The sequence below is a fragment of the Tachysurus fulvidraco genome, chromosome 26 (assembly GCF_022655615.1).
Source record: "Tachysurus fulvidraco isolate hzauxx_2018 chromosome 26, HZAU_PFXX_2.0, whole genome shotgun sequence".
Taxonomy (NCBI): domain Eukaryota; kingdom Metazoa; phylum Chordata; class Actinopteri; order Siluriformes; family Bagridae; genus Tachysurus; species Tachysurus fulvidraco.
In genome coordinates, this window is record NC_062543.1 from 4,544,806 (window position 1) to 4,571,052 (window position 26,247).

Sequence of the window (26,247 nt, forward strand, 5' to 3'; positions counted from 1 at the left end):
TACACGTCTTTAATGACAGATGGATTATTTCACAGCGATAATGTACTCTTTCATTCGATACGTTCTTTACACGTGAAATAGATCCTCTGGGTGATTGTAAGAACCCCGGTTTATCTCGTTCGACGCTTCACAACGCGGCACGAACTCCCGTGATGCTCAACGATTTGCAGTGAGTCTGTCTACAAGGCCATTTTTAAGTGTTGTTCGGTTACGTCTCGGTTTTCGCGTGATACGAGGCGCATGCTCGTTAACCCTGCTAATGTGCCGCTAACCCCAGGAAAAAAGGCGAAGTGTGAAACGTTCCTCTACCCGGGTTAAAAGCAGGATTTAGAACGATGATAGCTTTTAAGTTATCATTTCGTCAAACCTCGGACGTACTGTAACTACAGGCCTGAGACCTGTTCTGCCAGCCACGTGTGAGAGGCGCACGTGTGAGGCGGAGTTTCCCAAAAATAGAGGCGTGTCTGACAGAAAAACTGTCATCTGTACGGAAATGAATGCGACCCGACAATAAACCAGCGTTAATGCTGTTACAATGTTCAGGCTCTTAAGAGCAGTTCAACATTAAACCCAAAGACATTCGATATTAAAATGAACCGAATCCCTTCAGCCACCGAGCGTTTGTTACTTGGTGTATAATTACGGTTAGTTCGCTCTGATTCGTTTCACACCTTAACGCTCTAACGTGGCTGAGAGAAACGTGAGCTCGTCCCTGGAGATGAAACACTCGAGGTGTTGTCTTTGGAGTGAGAGCGTTCCCACCTCTCGCCGCTCCTCAGTGACAATCCTCAGCAGTGTAGTGTCACAGCAGTTCGCACCATGTGGCAGAGGAGTTTGCGAGCGTTTAGTCGTCCCCTGGAGGCACCGGTGGCAACAAGTTCGCAGGTGGGGGGGTGCCACTCATGGCAGAGTGTGTGACGACGATGACAGTGTGTGTGTGTGTGTGTGTGTGTGTGTGTGGGAAGGGAGGGAAGGGAGGGGAGGGAAAGGGGTGCCAGACGGTTCACGTGTGTGAGTAGAATCTGAGTGTGTGTGTGGTGTGTGTGTGTGTGTGTGTGTGTGTGTGTGTAAAGGAGAGACAGAGAACAGTGTCAGATTAGTAGCAGCTCATTTAAGTGATGTAAATTACATTACACTGATGTAAAGAAGGCTTATTATAAAAACCTTACAATCGTGAGTTTGTGCGTTTTGTGTTCTTACCTTCTGTTGTGTAACGCTGAAATGCGCACACATGCCATGTCGACTGCCGTAAACTTTGATGAAACAGGATAGATTGTTCTCTGGAACTGGTTCGGAGCCGAGAGGAATTTTAGTTGGAAATACAGTTTTAACTCCTGGGGGTTGGGTTGCCATGTATACACCTTTTCAACTGAATTGATTATAGAAGAATACTTTTGTTGTAGTTTGGGTATTTTGCACATATTAGATTATTTTATTAACAACATATTAATCCTTTAGAATGATATCGTGGGGTAATAATCATTCCAGATATTCGGGTATGTCAGGATGAGGACTGTTCAGAGAAACAGATTTACTTTTAAACACTTGGACATTAAAATAAAATTGAGTTTATTTCCCAGTCGGATGTCTACTGTAGATTTGTAACTTGTTAGATCTGTTTTCTTTGTGTTATCGATATAAATGACCGGATCGTTAGAAGGAGCCCTTTTCTTCAGCAGAAAAAGAGAAATTCTGGTGATATCCAGAGAGCTTTTCTTTGTCCTCCTGTGAGAAAAAACTCCAATGCGTTATTAGAGTTATCTTTTCTGCTTAAATGTTTTTTTATTGTCACACAATCGCTTCCTGATAAGAGAGAATTGCTCGTTGTATCCTTCTCTCTTTTTACACACATACACACACACTCACGCAGCACGCACACGCGCACACACACACACACACACATACTCATGGAGCACACTCATGCAGTACGCACACACACGCACACATACGCTCATGCAACACGCGCACACATGCTTACACACACTCTTACGCAGCATGCACACACACACACACATATACACAAATCACACAAACACAACACACACATACAAACACACAGACATGCGTTATTAAAGTTATCTTTTCTGCTTAAATGTTTTTTTATTGTCACACAATCGCTTCCTGATAAGAGAGAATTGTTTGTTGTATCCTTCTCTCTTTTTCCACACGCACACACACGCACACACACTACTCAAACAGAACGCACACACACACACATGCACACACACATGCACACTTACTCACACATACACTCATGCAGCACGCGCGCACACACACTTATGCAGTACGCATACTCACGCAGTATGTGCACACACACTTACACACACTCACACAGCACGCACGCTCACACACACACACACACACAAACACTCACACACATACACACATACTGTATATACAGACACACATACACACTCATGCAACACGTGCGCACACACACGCACACACACACATATGCAGTATGCACACTCATGCAGTATGTGCACACACACACGCTTACACACGCTCACACAGCACGCACGCTCACACACTCACAAACACTCACACACATACACACATATATACAGACACACATACACACTCATGCAACACGCGCGCACACACACGCACACACACACATATGCAGTATGCACACTCATGCAGTATGTGCACACACACACGCTTACACACGCTCACACAGCACGCACGCTCACACACACAAACACACTCATGCAGCACACGCGCACGTGCACACACAAACACACACACAAACACACACACATATGCAGTATGCACACTCATGCAGTATGTGCACACACACACGCTTACACACACACTCACACAGCACACACGCTCACACACTCACAAACACTCACACACATACACACATACTGTATATACAGACACACATACACACTCATGCAGCACGCATGCGCACACAAACACACACACAAATAATAAGCTGTAACACTTTAATAAGCTGTAGTGTTTCGGTTCAGATTTCTGAGCTTCTGTGTACTAAAGCTTATCAAGAATTGTTCATTATTTTAACAGAATAAAATAACCATCATCCTTTAATCAAATTCAGCACACTGCATCTAAAGCTTACGTTTCTATTCGGCTGTTTGTATCTCATGCTTTCGCAGAAGGTAACAGAAGCAAAACATTTTGTGACGGAGGAAGGCCAAAGGAAGAGGAAAGTGCTGGACTTGTGTAGTTGCTTAAAGGCTGAGCAGATGTTGTAACAAGCAGAGGACACGGTTGTTGTTTTTTTTTTTTTACTGGACCCAATCTGTCTAGAGAAAAACAACAAATTTAAAGAATGAAAGAAAGAAAAAAGAAAAGATGAAAGTATTTTAGTGATAGTCATTCACACTGTTGAGTAGAGCTGGTAAAATGATTTGAACCATAATGAAGCACTGCTATTGACTTGGATTTCCCTTCTTGAGTAAATAAGGGTGTAAGAGTGGGGCAAGAAGCTGTGGAGACTCCTTACCGGAATGCAGTCATCATCAGAGTCTTCTGGACTGGACTGGACAGAAATAACACCATTAACATGACAGTGTGATGCTTCCTTAGTATCTGCCTGTTCAGGATTTGGTCAGTTGGTCAGTTGCCTTGCACTTCCAGGGTTATGGGTTTGATTCCTGCCTCTGCCTTGTGTGTGTGGTGTTTCCATGTTCTCCAAGTGCTTCACGGTTTCCTCAGAGTACTCAGGTTTCCTCCATTAGTTCACAGTTTACATTGTAGGATGATTGGCATCTCTAAATTGTCCACAGTGTGTGTGTGTGTGTGTGTGTGTGTGTGTGTGTGTGTGTGTGTGTGTGTGTGTGTGTGTGTGTGTGTGTGTGTCCTGCCATGGGTTTGCACCCCAACCAGAGTGTCCACTGGGAGAGGCTCCGGGCTCCCTATGACCCCGTGTAGGATAAGCAGAAAATAGATGGATGGATAGAGAAAAAGAAAGAAAACAGTAGGAAAGAAGTAAGAAAAACAGTCCCACCTCTCTAGCTGAGAGCAGTTATGAACTGGAGCGATGTTGCCGAGGTTGAGAAGCTGCCATTTCTACCCCTGTATATTTCCTCCAGTGTTCATCAGTGGTTTAGGCCACACCCACACGGGGTATAACTCTGACGCGGGTATGTGGAGCACTAAGCAGATACAGATACAGACAGTGACGTCGTGTTTCGCCCCATTCCACAACATTAGTTAGAGTGTCTTCTAACATTTCCATAGCGTACAAGGGAAAATCCAGGACATTCCATTTGGTGGCTGGTTTTTAAAAGAATGTTTTCACTCTAGAGCAACATTACAGTGACTTTGTTTAGTTTTTCATAACATTCTATTAACATTTCTAATCCCTGCATCAGATAGATTCCGTGCTGTATCCAGGACCGGATTACAAAAAAAAATGTTCTAAACTTCCTGATTAAAATAAAATAAAAACTATTAATCTCTCCCATCAGATTAATGACGCTGTATCTTATTTATTTTTATTGATATTATATATTATTATTATTGAATATCTGAACTCGGTCCAACAAATTTTATTTTATGCCAAAGCCAGATAAAAAGCATAAAAGCATATAGCTGAGAAGGCAGTTAAATAGAAATCCGGGTTGCCAGATTGGATCGATCGTTTCACCCCCTTTCATTCAAGGATTAATACCTTCCCAGTTGAGAGCAAATTCTCTGCGAATGGATTTAAAGTCTCAGCGCAATTATTGTTTCCCAATCAATTGGATTATAAAACAGTGAGAGCGAACGAGACAGCGCGAAGCAATCTGGCAACCCTATTAGAAAAACACTCCACTGTGATCATATACAGTAAATAAATGATGGAGTGAATGAAGCATGAAATGAAACATGAATGGAATATAAGAGAGAGGATAAGAGTCCAGGATAAGAGGTCTATCCTCACTTCTGTCCCAACAACACAGCAGGGGATCATGTCTCTCTTTTTCTCGTTGTCTCTGCGCGTCTCTTTCGTCTCTTTGCGTTTGAACAATAAGGACTGATATTTATTCCTCAGAGGAGGGAGCGGAGCGTGTGTTGGAAAGTGAAATGAAGATGCTTTTTTTTTTTTTTTGTGAGGCGTAATGGCACTGCCGGAATGTGCATGTTTGTGTGTGTGTGTGTGTGTGTGTGTGTGTGTGTGTGTGTGTGTGTGAATATACATGCATGCTGGAGGTTTCTTTGTATGTACATTGTATGATTGGGGAGGGATTGTGTGAATATCAGAACAGCAGTGGCGGGAAGCTGAGATTTGCTGCGCTTCCCTGCTGAGCTGCTCGAATAGGGAGAGCTCTGTCATTAGGGTATGGAGAGGGGGGGATGTTAAACCCACCTGATTCTTCTCTGCTTTGACAGCTTTGTCTGTGCCACACTATCAGCTGCTGCGCCTCCTGCAGGGTCCAACACAGAGCCAAGCAGTGAATTATTGAGCAGCCTGAGAGATAGAGAGAGAGAGAGAGAGAGAGAGAGAGGGAGAGAGAGACAGAGAAAGAGACAGAGAGAGAGAAACAGAGAGAGAGAGAGAAACACACACATGCCATTCCTTAACACTGAGAAATCTGTATGCGCCAAAAATATGCACTCTCTCTCTCTCACACACACACACACACACACACACACACACACACACACACACACACACACACACACACACACACACACACACACACTCACTATGTGTCTGTCTTTTTCTCTGTATCTGATCCGATCCTTTTTTTTCCTTTCTATTCTGTTTTTTATTTTTATACTAGACTTTTTTTTTAGATTAATCTTTATATTAGGGCTCCACATTAATATTTGTTAAACATAATCAACTGCAATAATTAAATTATAAAATCAATTGTAGGATCTTATTTTTGGAACACATTAAGTACACATGGTAGCTCCAAGTGCTGTAACCAACCAACTGCCAACATACTCGCAAAAATATGAAATAAATAAAATAAAAGATCAAACAAAATCAAATTAAAAGAAAAAATATGGGAATATTTCTAAATATGGAAATACAGACTGAAATGAAATCATATGTAAATGAATGAAAATATAATAATAATAATAATAATAATAATAATAATAATAATAATAATGATAACAACAACAACAACAACAACAACAATAATAATATGCTTTATACATAACAATAATTCTTGAAATTAATTTAAATGGAAAAAACACTTAACATTAAAATATAAATAGCAAAGCAGCTGTTGTGTTCATTACTGTATTAAAAAAGGATTCTTAACATTTTTGGCCTTTATTTTTTTGTTCAAAACTTTCTTGAAAATGTAACATTCTCATAAACAGTCTTTATAGTTGGTAAGACTTTCTTTTTAGGAACTATCACTATATTAGTGATAATATTCCTAAACCCCCCTTTTCTGTATTTGCTTTATAACTGGCGATGTGCAGTGTGAATGTGCATGACTAATAAATGTGTTATTAAATAAATGATTACATGCAAAACACTGAGCAGGGAATTATTCCAAATTCATATCTTCCTCAGCATATCATTGCAGTATCTTTTTATTTTTAAAGAAATTCTTAGAATTAAAATTCAAATGTTGTGCTCTCTAGTGCTATATTTTATCAGAGAAAAGATAGCTGTTATTATATATGGGCAAAAGTATGTGCACCCCGACCATCACATCATATGGGTATGTGGTTCTTTGCCTACAAAGATTTTATAGAACGCCTTTGTATGTTATGGCTTTACAATTTCACTTCATTGGAACTACACCACCAGGGTTGGGGGTTCGATTCCCGCCTTTGCCTTGTGTTTATGGAGTTTGCATGTTCTCCCCCGTGCCTCGGGGGTTTCCTCCGGTTACTCCGGTTTCCTCCCCCGGTCCAAAGACATGCATGGTAGGTTGATTGGCATCTCTGGAAAATTGTCCGTAGTGTGTGAGTGTGTGAGTGAATGAGAGTGTGTGTGTGTGTGTGCCCTGTGATGGGTTGGCACTCCGTCCAGGGTGTATCCTGCCTCGATGCCCGATGACACCTGAGATAGGCACAGGCTCCCTGAATGAATGAATGAACATAACAGTAAAAGAGAAAAACTCTTGAATTTAAAAAAAATGGAATTTGCACCTGTTTTATTGTGGCCATGTTCAGCATCGATGTTTTTGTTATGTCCCGCTTTACAGTGCAGGTTAATGTGAAGCTCATATGAAAGTAGACACTCAGGGCTTTAAGCTTGGTCTAGGTACAGTATATCTGTTTTTTTTACCCCTAACCCCTAACCTACAGGGGGCGATATTTTCACTGAAAAGTTCCAAATAAACAAAAAAACAGTTATTTCTTTTTCACACAAATGTTTCTATCTTCAGAGTAAATGATGATATTAAACCAGATCATTTCTGCTTGAAGTGTTCTCTGTGTAAGGTTATCGACAGAGGGATGAACATACAGATTTGTTTAATATCAGACTTAATGTGAGAAAATTGTGATAAATAAGAGTCATGATTATTATTTTAGATCTGATTGGGTATCATGGACACGCCTTATATAACTCATAACTTTGTCCAGTAAATACCACAAACTCTGCTGACATCTGTAGCAATTCCAGTAAATATTTGACTCACTCAAATATTTCTCCATAACCCCAAACTGTGCGTCACATCACTAACCCGCAAACTCGATTACCCAGCATGCATTTCATCGCCAAGCTCCCAGATCAAAAGCAGGAGGTGCTGTAACCTCTGTAACGCTTAGTTAACTTTCATTCTCCCCCACCGCCCAGAGCATGAGGACTACCAGCACATCACTGAAGAGATGCCTCCTTCTTCACCCCTCCTCCTTTCTTACCTCTCTTCTCCATCCCTCGCTCCCTCCTCCCTCCAGACCTCCTCTCCATTGATTCTCTCCCTCCCTTTTTCCCCTCCTTTCTTTGTGTCTGGCAGTGCGCACTGCACTGTACGTTGGTAACAGATTGCATCAGACTCCCAGAGAGAGAAAGAGAGAGAGAGAGAGAATGAGAGAGAAAGGTAGAAGTAGACAGAAGACATGGCACAAGCCTTATGAAAGGATTGTGCTGATCAGCTGATAAACATGCTTTTGAATCTAAACACAGGACACAGAGCAGCGTACTGTATGTGGACACAAGGAGCAGCACAGTACACATGTTAGTGTTCAAAACAAAATATGGATCAAAATGATATATCACGGTTATCACATTAGACGTCAGGGTCGTGATACGATTCACGGAAATTAAGTGCGGTTTGCTGAAAATGATGCAAAATGACAATTTATCTAAAGAATTAAGATAAACCCAGTCACATGGTGAGTTAGTTAACACAATACAAATAGAGTCTGAAATCCAGTGGAAAACTGATTTCTGTGACATGAAATGTAATGTTTATTTAATGATACATATAAACTCGTTTGCACACTTTTCTTTCTTTCTTTCTTTCTTTTTTATTATTATTATTTTTTAGAAAATTTGCAAAAAAAAACAAACAAAAAAAACATGGCAGCACTTAGGTTTATTTTTGTATATGATAAAAGGACTATTATTATTATTATTATTATTATTATTATTATTATTATTATTATTATTGTTATTGGTATTCTAATTACTATTATTAATGTATTATTATTATTATTATTATTATTATCATTATTATGTTTATATGTTTTTCTATCTATCTATCTATCTATCTATCTATCTATCTATCTATCTATCTATCTATCTATCTATCTATCCATCCATCCATCCATCCATCCATCCATCCATCCATCCATCCATCCATCCATCCATCCATCCATCCATCCATCTATCTATCTATCTATCTATCTATCTATCTATCTATCTATCTATCTATCTGTCTGTCTGTCTGTCTGTCTGTCTGCCTGTATGCTTATTTCTTGCTTCTCTATACTATTTACTGAAAAGTTTATAATGTTTTCATTTGATTGTTATGTTTGGAATAATAATTGCATTAATAATACATAGTGCATTATTATCACTCAGGAATTTTCTCTTCTCAACAGAATTTGAACAATTTTTTCACATAGACTTTGATGTTTTAAACACCGCTAACCCACAGAGTATGTCTTTACTGCACACAGTCATGACTGCTTTTGATGTGTGAGTGTGTGTGTGCACACGTGTGTGTGTGTGTGTGTGTGTGTGTGTGTGTGTGTGTGTGTGTGTGTGTGTGTGTGCGGACAGTTTCCTAGCTTGCTTTGGCTGGGGGGAAAGGAATGACATTGAGACATTAGCCATCTCCTTGGCAACAGACATCGGGTGTCAGGCTACATCACGGGGTCACTTGGACGCTGAGCTGCTTAGCTGGCAAAGAAAAAAATACATTAGCCAAGTGTTTACTCATCTGAGGACAGTTTATTTCACCTTTTATCTCCATGATGCTGTACAATGCAATGCATATATGCATCTAGATGCTGTTTTAGTTTTTGGTTTAGAAATTATTCTGCATTATTATTAACTGCCTCATGCTTTAATCTAAACCAGGCTGCTAATTGACCCGGGAGACGCTGTGAGGAGATTTATTTCTGCTGTTACCTTACTGTCTAGCAAACACACACACACACACACACACACACACACACACACACACACACACACACACACACACACACACACACACACACACACAAACAGGCATTATCCCTAATCACTTGTATCTTATAAATATTATCATTATCTCACACTTATCTCTTATCTATTTTTACTTAGTGCTGGATTGACGGGGGGTGGGGGGTGGGGTGAACGAGAGCAGAGATAATCACCTCAGTAAAATTGTTTTGTTATTAATTTCATTGCTGCAATTTAGGAACTCATTGTGTGTAAACTTTCAATTAGTGTGCTTTTGAGGCAGGAATTACAATGATCTGTCATCAGTGTAAGCGTGTTCTACTGAATGTGCAGTATCAATAGAAATAATCAAGCACAGCCTGTCTATCATACGGAAGTGAGAGAAATATCGTGTCGCAGTATCGAAGAAATGTTTACAATCCCTCGTATGTAGCATGATACAGGTTTACTGATAAAAGCACAATTTTTCTTTAACGTCTACAAAATAGATCCTTTAACAGTGAAAAAGTGCAACAAAATAATTTGGTGAAGTAGAGATGTGTTGTGTTAAGAATTCTTTTGAATAATAATAATAATAATAATAATAATAATAATAATAATAATAATAATAATAAGTACATGTATTATTATTATTATTATTTCTATCTATCTATCTATCTATCTATCTATCTATCTATCTATCTATCTATCTATCTATCTATCTATCTATCTATCTATCTATCTAGTTTGTATGTCTGTTTGTCTGTTCATCTCTCTGTTTGTCTGTCAGTTTGTCTGCCTGTCTTTCTGTCTGTCTTTCTGTCTGATTACCTGTCTATCTGCTGCCTGTTCTTCTGTCTGTCTGTCTGTCTGTCTGTCTGTCTGTCTGTCAGTTTGTCTGTCAGTTTGTCTGTCTATGTTTGTCTGTCTGTCTGTCTGTCTGTCTGTCAGTTTGTCTGTCAGTTTGTCTGTCTGTCTGTCTGTCTGTCAGTTTGTCTGTCTATGTTTGTCTGTCTGTCTGTCTGTATGTCTGTCAGTTTGTCTGTCTATGTTTGTCTGTCTGTCTGTCTGTCTGTATGTCTGTCAGTTTGTCTGTCTATGTTTGTCTGTCTGTCTGTCTGTCAGTTTGTCTGTCTATGTTTGTCTGTCTGTCTGTCTGTATGTCTGTCAGTTTGTCTGTCTATGTTTGTCTGTCTGTCTGTCTGTCTGTATGTCTGTCAGTTTGTCTGTCTATGTTTGTCTGTCTGTCTGTCTGTCTGTCAGTTTGTCTGTCTATGTTTGTCTGTCTGTCTGTCTGTCTGTCAGTTTGTCTGTCTATGTCTGTCTGTCTGTCTGTCTGTCAGTTTGTCTGTCTGTCTTCATCTTTCTGTCTGTCTTTCTGTCTGCTTACCTTTCTGTCTGCTGCCTGTTCTTCTGTCTGTCTGTATGTTTGTCTGTCTGTCTGTCTGTCTGTCAGTTTGTCTGTCTATGTTTGTCTATCTGTCTGTCTGTCTATGTCTGTCTGTCTGTCTTCATCTTTCTCTCTGTCTGCTTACCTTTCTGTCTCCTGCCTGTTTTTCTGTCTGTCTGTCTGTCTGTCTGTCTGTCTGTCTGTCTGTCTGTCTGTCTGTCAGTTTGTCTGTCTATGTCTGTCTGTCTGTCTGTCTGTCTGTCACTTTGTCTGTCTGTCTGTCTGTCACTTTGTCTGTCTATGTCTGTCTGTCTGTCTGTCTGTCTGTCTGTCTTCATCTTTCTCTCTGTCTGTCTTTCTGTCTGCTTACCTTTCTGTCTGCTGCCTGTTCTTCTGTCTGTCTGTTTGTCTGTCTGTATGCTTGTCTGTATGTCTGTCCGTTTGTTTATAGTCAAAAATATTTCTTAAATAATTAAATCAACAAGGTTTGAAAAATCAGTTAAAGATACAATAAATATTAGTCCATGACATAAAAGGTTTTTTTTTTGAAAGGCTATATTTTTATCACCACAATGTCTCCAAAAAAAATTAAACTGACATTACTTAACACTGTATATAAATATCATCATATACAGTATCTGACAGAAGTAAGTACACCCCTCACATTTTTGTAAATATTTGATTCTATCTTTTTTTCATGTGACAACACTGAAGAAATGACAGTGTGTAGAGTGAACAGTGTACAGTTTGTATAACAGTGTAAATTTGCTGTTCCCTCAAAATAACTCAGCACACAGCCATTAATGTCTAAACCGCTGGCTGCAGAAGTGAGTACACCCCAAAGTAAAAATGTCCAAACTGGGCCCAAATGTCAATCATTTGTGTGGCCATCGTTTCCACTTTCCTGCACTGCCTTAACCCTCTTGGGCAGGAAGTTTACCAGAGCCTCACAGGTTGCCACTGGATTCCTCTTCCACTCCTCCATGATGACATCACGGAGCTGGTGAATGTTAGAAACCGTGCACTCCTCCACCTTCCGTTTGATGATGCCCCACAGATGCTAAATAGGGTTTTACTGAATGTCTGGAGAATGAGAGTGTGTGTGTGCCCTGCGATGGGTTGGCACTCCATCCAGTGTGTATCCTGCCTTGATGCCCGATGATGCCTGAGATAGGCACAGGCTCCCTGTGACCCGAGAAGTTCAGATAAGCGGTATAAAATGAGTGAGTGAGTGAGTGGGTGTATGTCTGGAGACATGCTTGTCCAGTCCATTACCTTTACCCTCACTTTCTTTAGCAATGCAGTGGTCGTCTTGTTTGGGGTCATTATCATGTTGTAATACTGCCCTGTGGCTCAGTCTACAAAAGGGAGGAGATCACAGTATGTCACAGTACATGTTGGCATTCATGGTTCCCTCAGTGAACTGTAGCTCCCCAGTCCCGACAGCACTCATGCAGCCACAGGCCATGACACTCCCACCACCACTGTGCTCAACTGTAGGCAAGACACATTTGTCTTTTTATTCCTCACCTGGTTGCCCCCACTCACACTTGACACCATCTGAACCAAAGAAGTTTAGCTTGGTCTCATCAGACCACAGGACATGGTTCCAGTAATCCATGTCCTTAGTCTTGTGCATCATCTTCAGTAGAGGCTTCCTTCTGGGACGACAGCCATGCAGACCAATTTGTTGCAGTGTACAAAAATGTGAGGGGTGTAGTAGGGATGGGCATTTTCCGCAAATATCACATTCGAATATTTGAGCTCACAAAAAACGAATATTCGATTATTCGTTTATTTAAATTAAGTTTAATGAGACAGACGTTATTTTTCGGTAACATTTATTGTTTCGGTCATTTTTGAACAAGCTTATACACAATAAGCTTAAACATTACACTACATCGTGTTTTGTAGCTGAAAACCTTTAACAATGTGTGCAAACAAACAAAAAAGTACAGAGCAAAAGCAAAAAAAAGTGAACAAAAAAAAAACGTAAATAAAGCCGCCCTCTGAAATTAGGCTATTGTACAGAACTTAGCCTATAGGCTACATTTAACTTTGAAACTTTTAAACTGTCAGCAAATCTTTTTTGCTTTTTTTCTATTGTTTTACATGTTCTTGTTAAGGAACACAAGCATGTCAACATGATCGAGGGAAAGTCGGCTCCTTGGTCTGTTAACAATAAGGCCGGCTGCGGAGAAAACGCGCTCTGACGGCACAGAAGTTGCCGGGACACACAAGTAACGGTGTGCTAAGCGACTAAGTTTTGTGAAGCGCTTCGTGTTTTCGTTCCACCACTGAATGGGATCCTCATCTAGTTAAATACATGGCTCCAGCAAGAACTGTTCCCACTCGTCTCGGCTGGATTCTTCGTAATCATCGCCGAAGTACTGGCTCAGCCTTTTCCGACGAGCGGGCATCGTTGGTGGCGGCGGCTGCATCCGCGCCACTCGCATCAAGGAAAATGCTCTGATAATGTTTGAAAATAAATATAGAGAAATCCGAATATCATTTTTATTTATCGAATAATTACAGCAGACCGAATATTCGGATGTTCGACTCTCCGTGCACACCCCTAGGTAGTCACCTCTAGTAGACCACTAGTAGTCACTTCTGTGAGATACTGTATTCCAGCTTTGACGATCATCTTTAAATGATTTTTTAACACTGACTATAAAAATAGAGATTATTCCTCCAACGGTTTTTCACATGTGAAATATTACATACTGTACGTAGTTTAAGGTTTCGCATTGCTCACACTTTACCCAGGGTTAATAAACAATTAATCCTGGCTCTTCATAATCGGATATCTCACACTATACATTCCTAAACCTGGACTTAACCTCATATTTATGTTTGTTGTGAAGTTAATCAGTGTGTGTTGATGTCCATGCTCCATTCTACATCACACATTTCATATCATGTTCAGTGTTTTTTCCACTTGACCCTTTTGTTAGGTGTTGTTACGTCCTGGTTTTCACGTGATACGAGGCTTGTGCAGTTCGATATCTGATTGGGTTTCTGTTGCTCAGCAACTAACCTTTTACAAACTAACATTTTAACTCAGGGTGCTAACCTCGCTTCTAAATTACAAGCGTAAAACCTTTCTCTAGATTAGAATGATGATAACCTGCTGTTAAACGCAGTGTGAAAAGCCCTAAAGGAACAAAATGACGGCTTCGCAAGTCTCAGAGGAAGTATGTTGGTCTTCGGTCTGCTCCTTATTAGCTCTGGTATGATGCGGGAAACGTGTTGGGTGAGTGAGAAGACTAAATTATGGAGAAATTGGAAAAAATGAGAAACAAACAAAGAACATTGATAGTACACAAAGTAACTAGTAATTATGTATTTAATTAACATTCATTCATTCATTCATTTTCTACCGCTTATCCGAATTTCTCGGGTCACGGGGAGCCTGTGTCTATCTCAGGCGTCATCGGGCATCAAGGCAGGATACACCCTGGACGGAGTGCCAACCCATCACAGGGCACACACACACTCTCATTCACTCACACACACACACTCACACACTACGGACAATTTTCCAGAGATGCCAATCAACCTACCAGGCATGTCTTTGGACCGGGGGAGGAAACCGGAGTACCCGGAGGGAACCCCCGAGGCTCGGGGAGAACATGCAAACTCCACACACACAAGGCAGAGGCGGGAATCGAACCCCCAACCCTGGAGGTGTGAGGCAAACGTGCTAACGACTAAGACACCGTTCCCCCCTTTAATTGACAGGTGTGTGGTAATTACAAGTTTTTAAGTAAGTTATAAGTTATCATTCTGTTCCGTATCATCGGACTTATTTAAATAACTAACTAGAGTTTTTGTTTGATATTAGTAACCTCGGTTGTGTACTGTATGTACGCGGCAGTAAAAAATAAATATATTGTCTTTTGACATTTTTGTTTGTCTGTCCAGTGTGTGTTGAGCCCGACCAATCAGAATTAGCCATCTGCCATGAGCATAAGGCATGTTTATCAATTCTGCTGTTAGAAACACAAAGCAGACTAGAAAAAGGCCATTTTCCCTCCAAAAAAAAAAAAAGTAGCTAAATATTTAAATATTTCACGATCAAAGGTTTTATCTGGAAAACCGCAAGATGCCAGAGGCAAGATGTTTTATTCTTCATAATTCATGATAAATTAGCGTTGTCGTATTTTGTCTACCGCTCTACACCCCTGAGTTCAGGCAGGAGACATGCGACAGTCTCATAAAGATTATTACAGCTTTGGACAGCTCGCTGCCTCGAAAGATTCCTTTCTCTTTAATGCTATAACTGTAAAAGCACACAGTAGATAAGATTATATTTCTGAGACATTATATTGCGAGTAATAGACTATGCCTCGGATACGATCCCCAACCCTGTTTAATCCCTGCAGGCGACTTAGTTCGCTTCAAGTTGAAGTGTATCGATTAGTGTCAAGTGTATTCTCATTAGAGAATTTGGAAAAAGCCTCGAAAGGTTTGGTCCAGACAGATTGGTCAAGAGTGCCTGTGGGACTGGACATGATTGGTCAAGAGAGTGGGAGTGGACAAGAGTGCCTGTGGGACTGGACATGATTGGTCAAGAGAGTGGGAGTGGACAAGAGTGCCTCTGGGAGTGGATATGATTGGTCAAGGGTGTGGGAGTGGACAAGAGTGCCTGTGGGACTGGACATGATTGGTCAAGGGTGTGGGAGTGGACACGAGTGCCTGTGGGAGTGGATATGATTGGTCAAGGGTGTGGGAGTGGACAAGAGTGCCTGTGGGACTGGACATGATTGGTCAAGGGTGTGGGAGTGGACAAGAGTGCCTGTGGGACTGGATATGATTGGTCAAGGGTGTGGAAGTGGACAAGAGTGCCTGTGGAAGTAGGAACGATTGGTTAGAATTCCCTTAGAAATTCACTTTTATCACAGCTATAAAAAGTCTTTCACAATTTTCTCATTATTCTCTTTTTTCTTTTTCTTTCTTTCTTTCTTTCTTTCTTTCTTTCTTTCTTTCTTTCTTTCTTTCTTTCTTTCTTTCTTTCTTTCTTTCTTTTTTTTGGAGTTAATACGATGGAAGACAGCGGCTTGTCATGCTACCGAGGAACCAGAAAGAACTTTCTCCTGAAGGCTTCTACGATTGCCAGGGCGGCGGCGTTATAAATATTAGCCATTAACTTCTATACATTCAGATCCTACAATTCAACATCGTGTGGGATTCTTCTTTATAATCTTCTTTATATCTTTTACATTCACACCCTCCTGTGTCACCCAAATGAGGACGATGTTCCCTTTTGCGTCTGGTTCCTCTCAAGGTTTCGTCTTCCATTTGACGGCGTTTTTCCTCCCGACAGTCGCCTCGGTCGCCTCAGACTTGTTCATCGTGGATAAATGTTTAGGGACTTTTGTATTATATTAATCTTAGTATAATATTCAACTTTTTGTACTATATTTCTTATGATTTCGAAGCCGCTTTGAACCAATGTCCATTGTTAAAAACGCTATTCAAATAAATTTGAATTGAACCTAAATTCTTTATATGCAAATTACCGTATTTCCCGCACTATAAAGCACACCGGATTATAAGGCGCAGTGTCTATTACGGTGTCTATTTCTGTACTTAACCCATACATAAGGCGCACCGTATTATAAGGCGCATGCTAAAACATACGGTCCACAAAAAAAGGTAACGGTTGCAAAACAGTGTTTAGTTGAACTTTATTCCACTATTTAACAACACACACTATTTTTTAATCAATCTTCTCCATCAAAGTCCTCACCTACGTATTACGTAATGTTCTCTGATTGGTTTATCGCTGCCAGCGTACATAGTGTACGTATCTGTGTCAGCGCTTAATGGTCCGAGAGTCAATCGAGCACTTACCAAAGTCGCACAACAACATTTTTTACAGATTTTTGGAACTCAGTGCACACATAACCGGATTATTAGGCGCACGGACGATTTTTTAGAAAATTTAAGGTGCTCCTTATAGTGCGGAAAATACGGTATTGCAATTTATACGATCGTACTTGTCTAATATAGTTAATCAAATCTGGGATTAGAGCAATGCTGTCATAAGGGAGGCAGATCTACATGTAGATAATTGATGGGCCTGCAATAATTAGAGCTCCTTCACGTTTATTCTGGCGTGATGTGACCAAAAATATTCCTGTACTGGTTTTTATCAAGTTTTCATCTACTTATTATCATCTACTTATTATCATGGTTTCCCCATGAGAGAGATGTCAGTCTCCTTATTAAGGCGTTTCATTTATCAGGCATGAGGGATTGATACTAGATAACAATAGACCGCACGAGCAGGACTTGTTGTAATCCTGTTAAAAAATGCTGAAAATGTCAAGCTGAGCTGTTGGAGTGTATGTGATAAAATAAAACCTTGCTGATTTCCCATTTGCTCATTGGTTACACTATCGGACCACAGTGACACACCTCTTGTCTCATGCAGGCTAAAATGTGCTTATGTTTAGGTATCGCTGGTGTGGGCTGAGAAAAAGAACTCTTTGTGTGTTACTATGAGGACACGTGGCTAGTCTTTTACTCCTCGTGTACATTATATACTGTGAAATCCCGATAATGTAGTGAAACGCTTGCATTTCAAGAGCCAAACCGTACTGATCATCGGTCCTCAAATGGCCTGTAGGTTTTTCTGCACTTCAAAAATAAAAAACTACTTCTTAAGAGGCAGGAAAGACACATACTGTATAACAGGCAAGATCGTTTTATACAACTGTAATATATAAAGTTTTATGAGGACACTTGGCGGTTTTAAAATGCAGACTATTACAGATACCGCTACTTCTACAGTCTGCTTTAGTACTGATTTAGCAACCCATAGAACCCATTGGTGGATTTTTAGGAAATTTGGCATATTGAATAAGTACCAGAGTATGCAGTCTGTCCATCCTTCTCTGTAGCACCACTAACAGGTCAAACCTCAAGATACATATTTGCTTCTACCATTTGAACCATTTGTCCTAGAGTTGGGAGATTATTTCTTCTGAATCTGTGGGTCACGCTGTACAAATGCACCAACGGGTGTACTGTCTGCCACCAGGGGACGTGGTGGCTTAGGGGTTAAAATTTGGGTCTACCAAATTTGAAGGCTGTGAGTTAAAATCCCAGGTCCACCAAGCTGCTACTGCTGGGTCCCTGAGTCCTTTAAAAATTTTAAGTCGCTCTTGACAAGAGCAGCTGCCGAGTGCTAGTTAGCTAGAACTAGTTTGTGAAATAATAATAATAATAATAATAATAATAATAATAATAATAATAATAATAATAATAATAATACGACTAGATCTACAACTACTACTACTACTAAATATTATTTATGTGTGTGTATGTATATATATTATTATCATTAATGCTAATATTGTTATTGTTATTAATAATAACAATAACAATATTAGCATTCATAATAATAATAATAATAATAATAATAGTAATAATAATAATAACAATAATAAGAATTTTATTATAATAATACATATCTTGTTATTATTATTATTATTATTATTATTATTATTATTATTATTATTATTATTATTATTATTGTTGTTATTATTATATACTATTCATATCATTGTTGGCCAAATCAGGTTGCTAGCTGGAGTAAACTTGGGTTCAGCTGCAAGGTTTGTTTCTTTGTTTTTAAGTTGTTTTGTGTCAACTAATTAATGAACATCAGACATATTACATGTAACAGTGAACATTAACAACATACTGCAAGCAGCATAACATTCATTGTATTCACAGCATCCTATCACGGTGTAACTCAAGAAAGTCGACAGCTTGTCTCGTAAACCACGAGGTTTAATCAAATCAATCAAATTAAAGGGGCTAAACGGCGTCAGCGCTTTTTATAGATGAAGGGAAAGATAGCAGAACAGAGATTAGAAGTCTGTAATTGATGCAGCGCACAGTGTGATGTATTAAATATGAAACCTTTCTGCAATGTGGACCTCAGTAAAAATGGTGATCGTTTTTTGTTTTTTTTTCCCTTTACAGACGTTTGAGTATCAAAGCCAGTCAGCTTTGTCTGATGCTCTAACAGCAGATTTATCCCATTGGCACTCGATATATCCATAAAAAAAAAAAAGAGGATGAGTGTTGTGTCTCTGCTTATTGTTCGATTCGGGTGCAGCATAAATATAAATCAAATGTGAAAATAGGACGAATGCTTATACAAACAGTGTGTGTGTGTGTGTGCGTGTGTGTGTGTGTGAGAGAGAGAGAGATAGTGTGAAAGAGAGAGAGAGAAAGAGAGAGCTGAGGGAGAGAGAGAGAGAGAGAGCGTGCGGGTGTGTGCTGAATCAGCCTGCTGTTATGTTATGTCTCCAATGTTCTGTTGTTCTTGGTGAGCTTGAAAAACGCTTATGTGCCACACAGATTCAGCTGACTTTGTGATTATCGCCCTCTACTGGACACATGAAATGACATCCTCTCATTTTTGTTTGTTTTTTTCTCTCTCTGTGTGTCTTTTCAGCAGCAGTGAGCACCTCTCGTGCTCTTTCTCCTTCTTCCTGCATGGTGAGAGTAACGTGTGCACCAGCGTGGAGATCTCGCAGCACCAGCCTGTCTACCACATCACTGAGGAGCATGTACGCCTGGCCCAGACCTCCAGCAGTCCCATTCAGGGTGAGACGTACTGTACTCACGTTACGCTTTGCTGCTTCTCTAAAACTACATACGCAAACACAAGAGCGCTGTGATTATGCCGTCCTCAGCCCACTATACACGTAACTATGGGCTGTATTCAGAGTTGAGTTATGAGCATATGGATATAATGATCATATTTATCATATGGATTTAATACAGAAATATTCAGACATCAGACATAACTACAGAACTAAGTAGCTAGGTGAGAGCCACAGAGGTGGGATTGAGCTCGAGTGCGTCTCATGTATGCATGATTTTTACCTTGAAGTCCATTTTTTCTCACGCTGAATTTTATATGCTGGGATTTAAAATACGTAAATAGGACATTATAATAATTATTACAGGACATTATATGCTTATAGAAGAAATCTTTAAGTCATAAATTCATAAAGACTTGTAAGAGTGGTAGATGAGTGCTTGGTCAGCTTATACTTTAAACTGAAGGATGTGATAACCTAGTGGTAAAGGCGTCGGACTACCGATAGGAAGGTTGTGAGTTTGAATCCCAAGTCCACCAAATTGTTCCTTCTAGGCTCCTCAGCAAGGCCCTTAACACTCAGTTGTATAAATTGAAATAAAATGTAAGTCGCTTGAGATAAGGGTGTCTGTTAAAGGGCAGAAATTTAACAAAAGCACTTAACAAAAACACTTTACACATCGTTTTATTCAATCACTAAAAAAAAATCATAGCAGCACATTAAAAGCCTGATATAAAAGCCTACATATCATGCACATATTAAAATTTGACAACTTCACGGCTTGCATACAGATGTGTTATGACTAGTGTCTTCACCGTGTTTCATTAACTGTTATGCAAAATGTCTCTGCATGCCACATATAGTTTTTGATTACTCACAATTAGGATGTCTCTAGCCCTTGTATCTAAATGATAAAAAAAAGCATGCTTCGTATTTTAATGTGGTTGATTCTAGTTTTTGTTGTTCTCTGTCTCTCAGTGATACTGAGTCCGTACGGTTTGGGCGGCACTCTGACTGGTCAGGTGTTTAAGATGAGCGATCCGGCGGTACGGAAGCTGATAGAAGAGTGGAGCTACTTCTACCCCATGGTGCTGAAACATAGCATGCGCGAGCAGAACAGCGATCTCAGCTACGACCCCCACAGCCATGTCGCTCTGGAGGTCATCGTGGGTGAGTGAATCCACCGAGACAGATTATGCCCTCGGCCCAAGCAGAGTCACGTGTTCTCTCTGTGAAGGGAGAAACTTCTCAGTCTCTGAAAAGGCTGCTGTTCAATTGATTAGAAGGAAGAGCTTTTAGGTACAGAGGGTTTTTCACACTGAGCTTAACCCCGAGGTATTGTTGTTTTAAACCCTGCTTTTAACCCTGGCTAGGGGAACGTTTCAAACTTCTAAATTAGAAGCAGGGTTAGCACGGCTTTTTACCCCCGGGGTTAGGGAACTCTCCTCTGAGGCAAAGTGACATCATTTGCAGGGTTAAAAAATGATGTGGTGTTAGAACTTTCTGGCTAATGTTAAGCACCAGACACATTGGGAAATTGAACAGCATGTACGTCATATCAAAAAAAAAAAAAAACAAGAGGGAAACATATGACTCTGAAATTAAATATATAGAAACGGCCGGTCAACAACACGACGAAGTTAAAAAGTACAAAGAAGATTTAGAAAGCTGTGAAAAAGAACAGTACCTGCTCAGGTACAGAAAGACAGACCAGTCCTGTTTCCTCTCTGAGGTAAAAGCGTCAGGCAAGCCGTTATATATAAGACGGTCACATGACGTATTTATCCAATCACGATTGTTTACAGCGGCTTAAACTACATAACCTAGGATTCTGTTAACGCAGAGTTTATAATCACACGGGGAAATATTTCACGTGTGAAAAGCCCTTATGAGCAATAAGGAGCACTTCATAAGAATCCTGTGTACTGTGTAGTAATCACCTCACATCTATAATATGATTCTTTTAATAAAGCTTTCATCCCGACTAAACATACATCTCGGTAATAAGTAAATGAAACGTAATACACGCTCTTCAGTCGTATTGATTTCAAACCTCCATTCCTTGGAGTGAAGTGACCTTCAAGCCGCATGACCCACAAAACGGGTGCTAAATGACATATATACACACCTGTATTTTGCACTTGAAGTTTCTGCAGTTAAATCACATACATTCACCTCTCATAACGGCCGCGACGTGACGGTTTGTTTATACGAATGAAGCAATCTTCTGTAGCGCCTGTTACTGAACGAGCTCGCACTTTTATTTACGTGCAATTTCATGTTTTTGTGCAAACCTTTAATAAACCAGAGCCGCAATGTTCTCCAATCGCTCATTCAAAGCAAGCAGCTGTTCCTTTATTTATGAAAGGACAGGTTTGTAATCGCACGTGGCTGCAGTTTTGTTTGACCTTTTTAGTGCGATAAGGAAATCTGTGCCAGTTGTCTTCTACTGAAACTAATATGAAGAAATGAAATGTTTCACACAGAATTTGATGTTTCTCTACACCACATTAACACGGTTTCAATTTCTTCAAATCATTTGTTCAAACATCTCTCTCTCTTTCTCTCTTTCTCTTTCTCTCTCACACACACTCTCTCTCTCGCTCTCTCTCTCTCTCTTTCTCTTTCTCTCTCACACACACTCTCTCTCTTGCTCTCTCTCTCTCTTTCTCTCTCACACACACTCTCTCGCTCTCTCTCTTTCTCTCGCTCTCTTTCTCTCTTTCTCTTTCTCTCTCACACACACTCTCTCTCTCGCTCTCTCTCTCTCTCTCTTTCTCTCTTTCTCTCTCACACACACTCTCGCTCTCTCTCTTTCTCTCACTCTCTTTCTCTCTCTCTCTCTCTCTCTCTCTTTCTCTTACACACACTCTCTCGCTCTCTCTCTTTCTCTCGCTCTCTCTTTTTCTCTCTCTCTCTCTCTCTCTCTCTCTCTCTCTCACACACACACTCCCTCTCTCTCTCGCTCTTTCTCTTGCTCTCTCTCTCACTCTCCTTCTCTCTTTTTCTTTCGCTCTCACTCTCTCACACACACTCTCTCTATCTCGCTCTCTCTCTCTCTCTCTCTCTCTCTATCTTGCTCTCTTTCTCTCTCTCTCTCTCTCTCTCTCTCTCTCAATCTCTCTTGCTCTCTCTCTTTTTCTCATTTTCTCTCGCTCTCACTCTCTCTCTCACTCTCTCTCTCTTTCTTTGTCTCTCTCGCTCTCCTTCTCTCTGTCTGTCTGTCTGTCTGTCTCTCTCTCTCTCCCTCTGTCTCTGTCTGTCTCTCTCTCTCTCTTTCTTTCTCTCTCTCCCTCTGTGCTATAGGTGGTGTGAGGATGATCTACCCAGCAGCCTTTGTGCTCATTGCCCAAGCTGATCTGCCTGTAGAACAGCCTCCTTCTGCCCAAGGAGCACAAAGTGGCACTAGAGACTCATCAAACTGCGGCATTCCGCTCACCCCACCTACATCCCCAGAGCAGCCCTGCTCCGGTAAAACACTCCGTCAACCGAATATAAAAACTCAACACAGCATGCATGCTTTTATGTGTTATAAAATGGGGTGTGCAAAACGTTATATAACCGTTATCAGTGTACTTATAAACAATTTACTATCATCAGACATTTCTGTGATGGACAAGATTTATAGGTTTTCTAACAAACTATTAGCACTAAGTGTTAACGCTACGAACAATCTGATGTAATTACTACAAAAAAAAAAAATCCTAGAATTGATTATTTAACAAGAAAAATAATTGACTTAGTCATCGATAATATATTGCTTTTTACGGGAGTATTATCAAATGCTTGATTCTGATTGGTCAGAATCTCTGACAGTTTTTATATTAACAAACGTATGGCTGTTGATAGGGTGATAATCTGAGCTAAGTCCTGTTCTATAATGTTAAACATAGCTAGAAATGGATCAAAAGTAACCGGTTCATTTGTTAATGAACACAACGACGTAATAGTTAGCATATGTTTGTGGTATAAGAGAAAAAAAAAAATAGTCTTCAGCACTGCACTTCCTGTTTCTTTCCTCCCAGCTCTAATGTTAGCGCTGTGTGAGATCTGAATAGATGTCGTTTCGGTTTAAATGAAGGACTCGAACTCACGCTGTGTTAGTAAACATGCTTGAGCTTTCCTCTTTAGATGTACTAATCATTAGGTGGGCTGAAGACACCGATCAGCTCTTTACATTCCCCCATAGATCCACACTTAACGAGCGCATTTCCTTTCGTCCCAGCCTCATTACCTTTCACCTCTGCAGTCTGAATGTAATTGTGCTTAGTGTGCACTTCCTGTTAATGGCTCCAATAACGACCCACTGGCCCACATTATTACCTGCTGGAAGCCATTTTTAACCCTACACTTTCCAGTCTGTGTGATAGATAGAATACATTCTGTATTTATTATATGCCGATCTCCATCATCCATCATCCATAATCCCCTGTAATGCTAATTATTTGATAATCATCTCAGCCTCGAAGGGATGATCCAGCTACATGTTTAAACGTCCTGTAGGAGAGAAAATCACAATTATTATTGTTTGTAGAATTAGTATGTTTAGTGCTTAAGGGTCGATGAATGAAACCGATAAGCTTAAGATAAAAGTTGCCGATAGCGCTGTCGAATTGATTTCCCTGAATGGGAGGAGCAAAACCCAAACAGACATCGAAGCCTGAAAGCGAATAAATTGCAAATGCTGTTTCAGATGCAATGTGTTGTGTTTGTGTACGTTTCTAGGTGACAGCGGATTTCAGACCGCAGTCTCTAGCGTGAGCAGTCAAGAGAGCGGAGCCACTCACAGCCCCAAGCATTTGGAGAAAAAGCTGAGTAATCAGATGGTCCATCAAGCATGGAAGGAATGCTACATGAACCAATTACAGCGCAAGTATGTCTACTCATGCATGGCATTTATTTTTCCATGTACATCTTTTTCTCCCTGGCCATGTCAAAGAAACTAAAAAGTTGACTCTGTTTTGGAGAAATAATAACAATAATAATAATATAATAAAAATAATAATAAAAAAAATCCTTATACAGTGATCCCTCGCCACTTCGCGGTTCAAGTTTCGCGGTTCAAATTTCGCGGCCTCTGTGCATCGCTGATTTTTCAAAAATATTCATCGAAAATAAAAATAAAAACGGTTTCCCAGGATGCCAGACAAAGAGAGAAACTCTCTCAGAGGCTTTGTACATACCCACGGGCACTCATACAACGCACATGATTGGTTCCCGGCGCGAGATCTGAGCTGATTGGCTGCGCATCATCGCATCCTCTCCCAGCTTCTTCCCTTGTTGTATCTCGCCACTCTCGTTCACGGTGTCAACTGTGTCTCGCGTATTGTGCTCGAAATTAACTTTTCGTTAAGCCCTTACAATGCCTCCTAAGCGCCGTGCCCCTGCGAAAGATTCCTCTAGTGAGCCCAAGAGGAAGTTGGAATGGTGTGTATTTTGTACTTTGTATTTTTGCACATACATTCTTTTTGGGGGAAGTCGTAGCCTAATGGTTAGAGAGTCTGACTCCTAACCCAAAGGTTGTGGGTTCGAGTCTCGGGCCGGCCACGACTGAGGTGCCCTTGAGCAAGGCACCGAACCCCCCGTGTGTGAGTGTGTTCACTGCTGTGTGTGTGCACTTTGGATGGGTTAAATGGCGAGAACGAACTCCGAGTATGGGTCTTAGCCATATGTCCTTAGCCGTATGTAGCCATACCGTACTTAGCCGTATGTCACGTCACCTAAAAAAAAAGATATATAAGATTGGCACAGTTTAAATCATCACAGCAGACTCAATGATGTGTGATGTGTGATAACGAAACACACATTTAACATCAAATAAGCTTTATTTTGTGAAATGGAAAATCACCATCTATTGTAGTCCAGCAGTATTATCCTGTTTAGGCTTATCAAAGGTTAGCCCACAATCTATAGACACCTTCTTGTCTTTTCAACTGGTACTGTACAGTATAAGAAGAAATGAACATGGGATAGTCTTAGGATTAGATTAGCATATTGTCTAGCGTCATACAATTAATCTGAACAACTGTGCCTAAAACACGGTACACAAATATGACAGGATTACAGAAATCCCTGCTTATACTTGGCCAAATTTCACGTACACAGTGACAAATCCCAGTCAACATGTCCGGGAATGTGGACGTCTGAAAGGATGTGTTTCATTACACTGTTTGGATGTAATCATCTTCCATGCGAGTGTTGCTTAAATGATAAATTTATATAATGCGCCATAAAACACGAGAGCGCTTCTCACTTCTTGCCTCGATTGCCACAGATGCAATCTGTCGAACGGCATGGTGCCAAAGAAGGACGTAACAAGCGAGGTGGCAGTTTGGGACTTTACTGACCCCGTGGAGCGAGCCCCATGCAGCTGTAACAGGTGGGCATTCTTCCTCACCTGCTCTTTTGGTCTTCCTCAGTCAGTAGAGAAGTGACTGATTTATTCACAAATAAAGTACTGCAAAATATATGTTTCAAAATCATCAGAAACTCTTGGTCTAATACGTGAAGTATAACAGCGATTAACTTCTTCCTATAATGTCTACCAAGGTTGAAGGACATTTGTAGAGAATCTTGGACATTCTTTAATGTAAAACGTGTTCTGGACACTCAAAGCATCAGTGATTCATTACATTCGGGGACCAGTTATAGTGTCTGTCACTAGATATACTGTACCATATGACTGACATGTACGGGTTGGTTTA

The 26,247-nt window shown here is 40.3% G+C and overlaps 1 protein-coding gene across 5 annotated transcripts in view; it reads left to right on the top strand.

The window, feature by feature from the left end:
- LOC113641011 (mediator complex subunit 13L) overlaps positions 1-26,247 on the top strand; it is a 96,825-nt gene that overhangs the window by 52,204 nt on the left and 18,374 nt on the right. For 4 of the 5 annotated variants that reach the window (XM_027143620.2, XM_027143589.2, XM_027143612.2 and 1 more), the window contains exons 5-9: positions 19,393-19,544; positions 20,522-20,713; positions 22,850-23,014; positions 24,269-24,416; positions 25,818-25,922. In XM_027143620.2, the coding sequence (XP_026999421.1) occupies positions 19,393-19,544; positions 20,522-20,713; positions 22,850-23,014; positions 24,269-24,416; positions 25,818-25,922 (762 nt within the window). The remainder of the gene's footprint in view (positions 1-19,392; positions 19,545-20,521; positions 20,714-22,849; positions 23,015-24,268; positions 24,417-25,817; positions 25,923-26,247) is intronic. The other variant, XM_027143596.2, reaches the window with a different exon arrangement.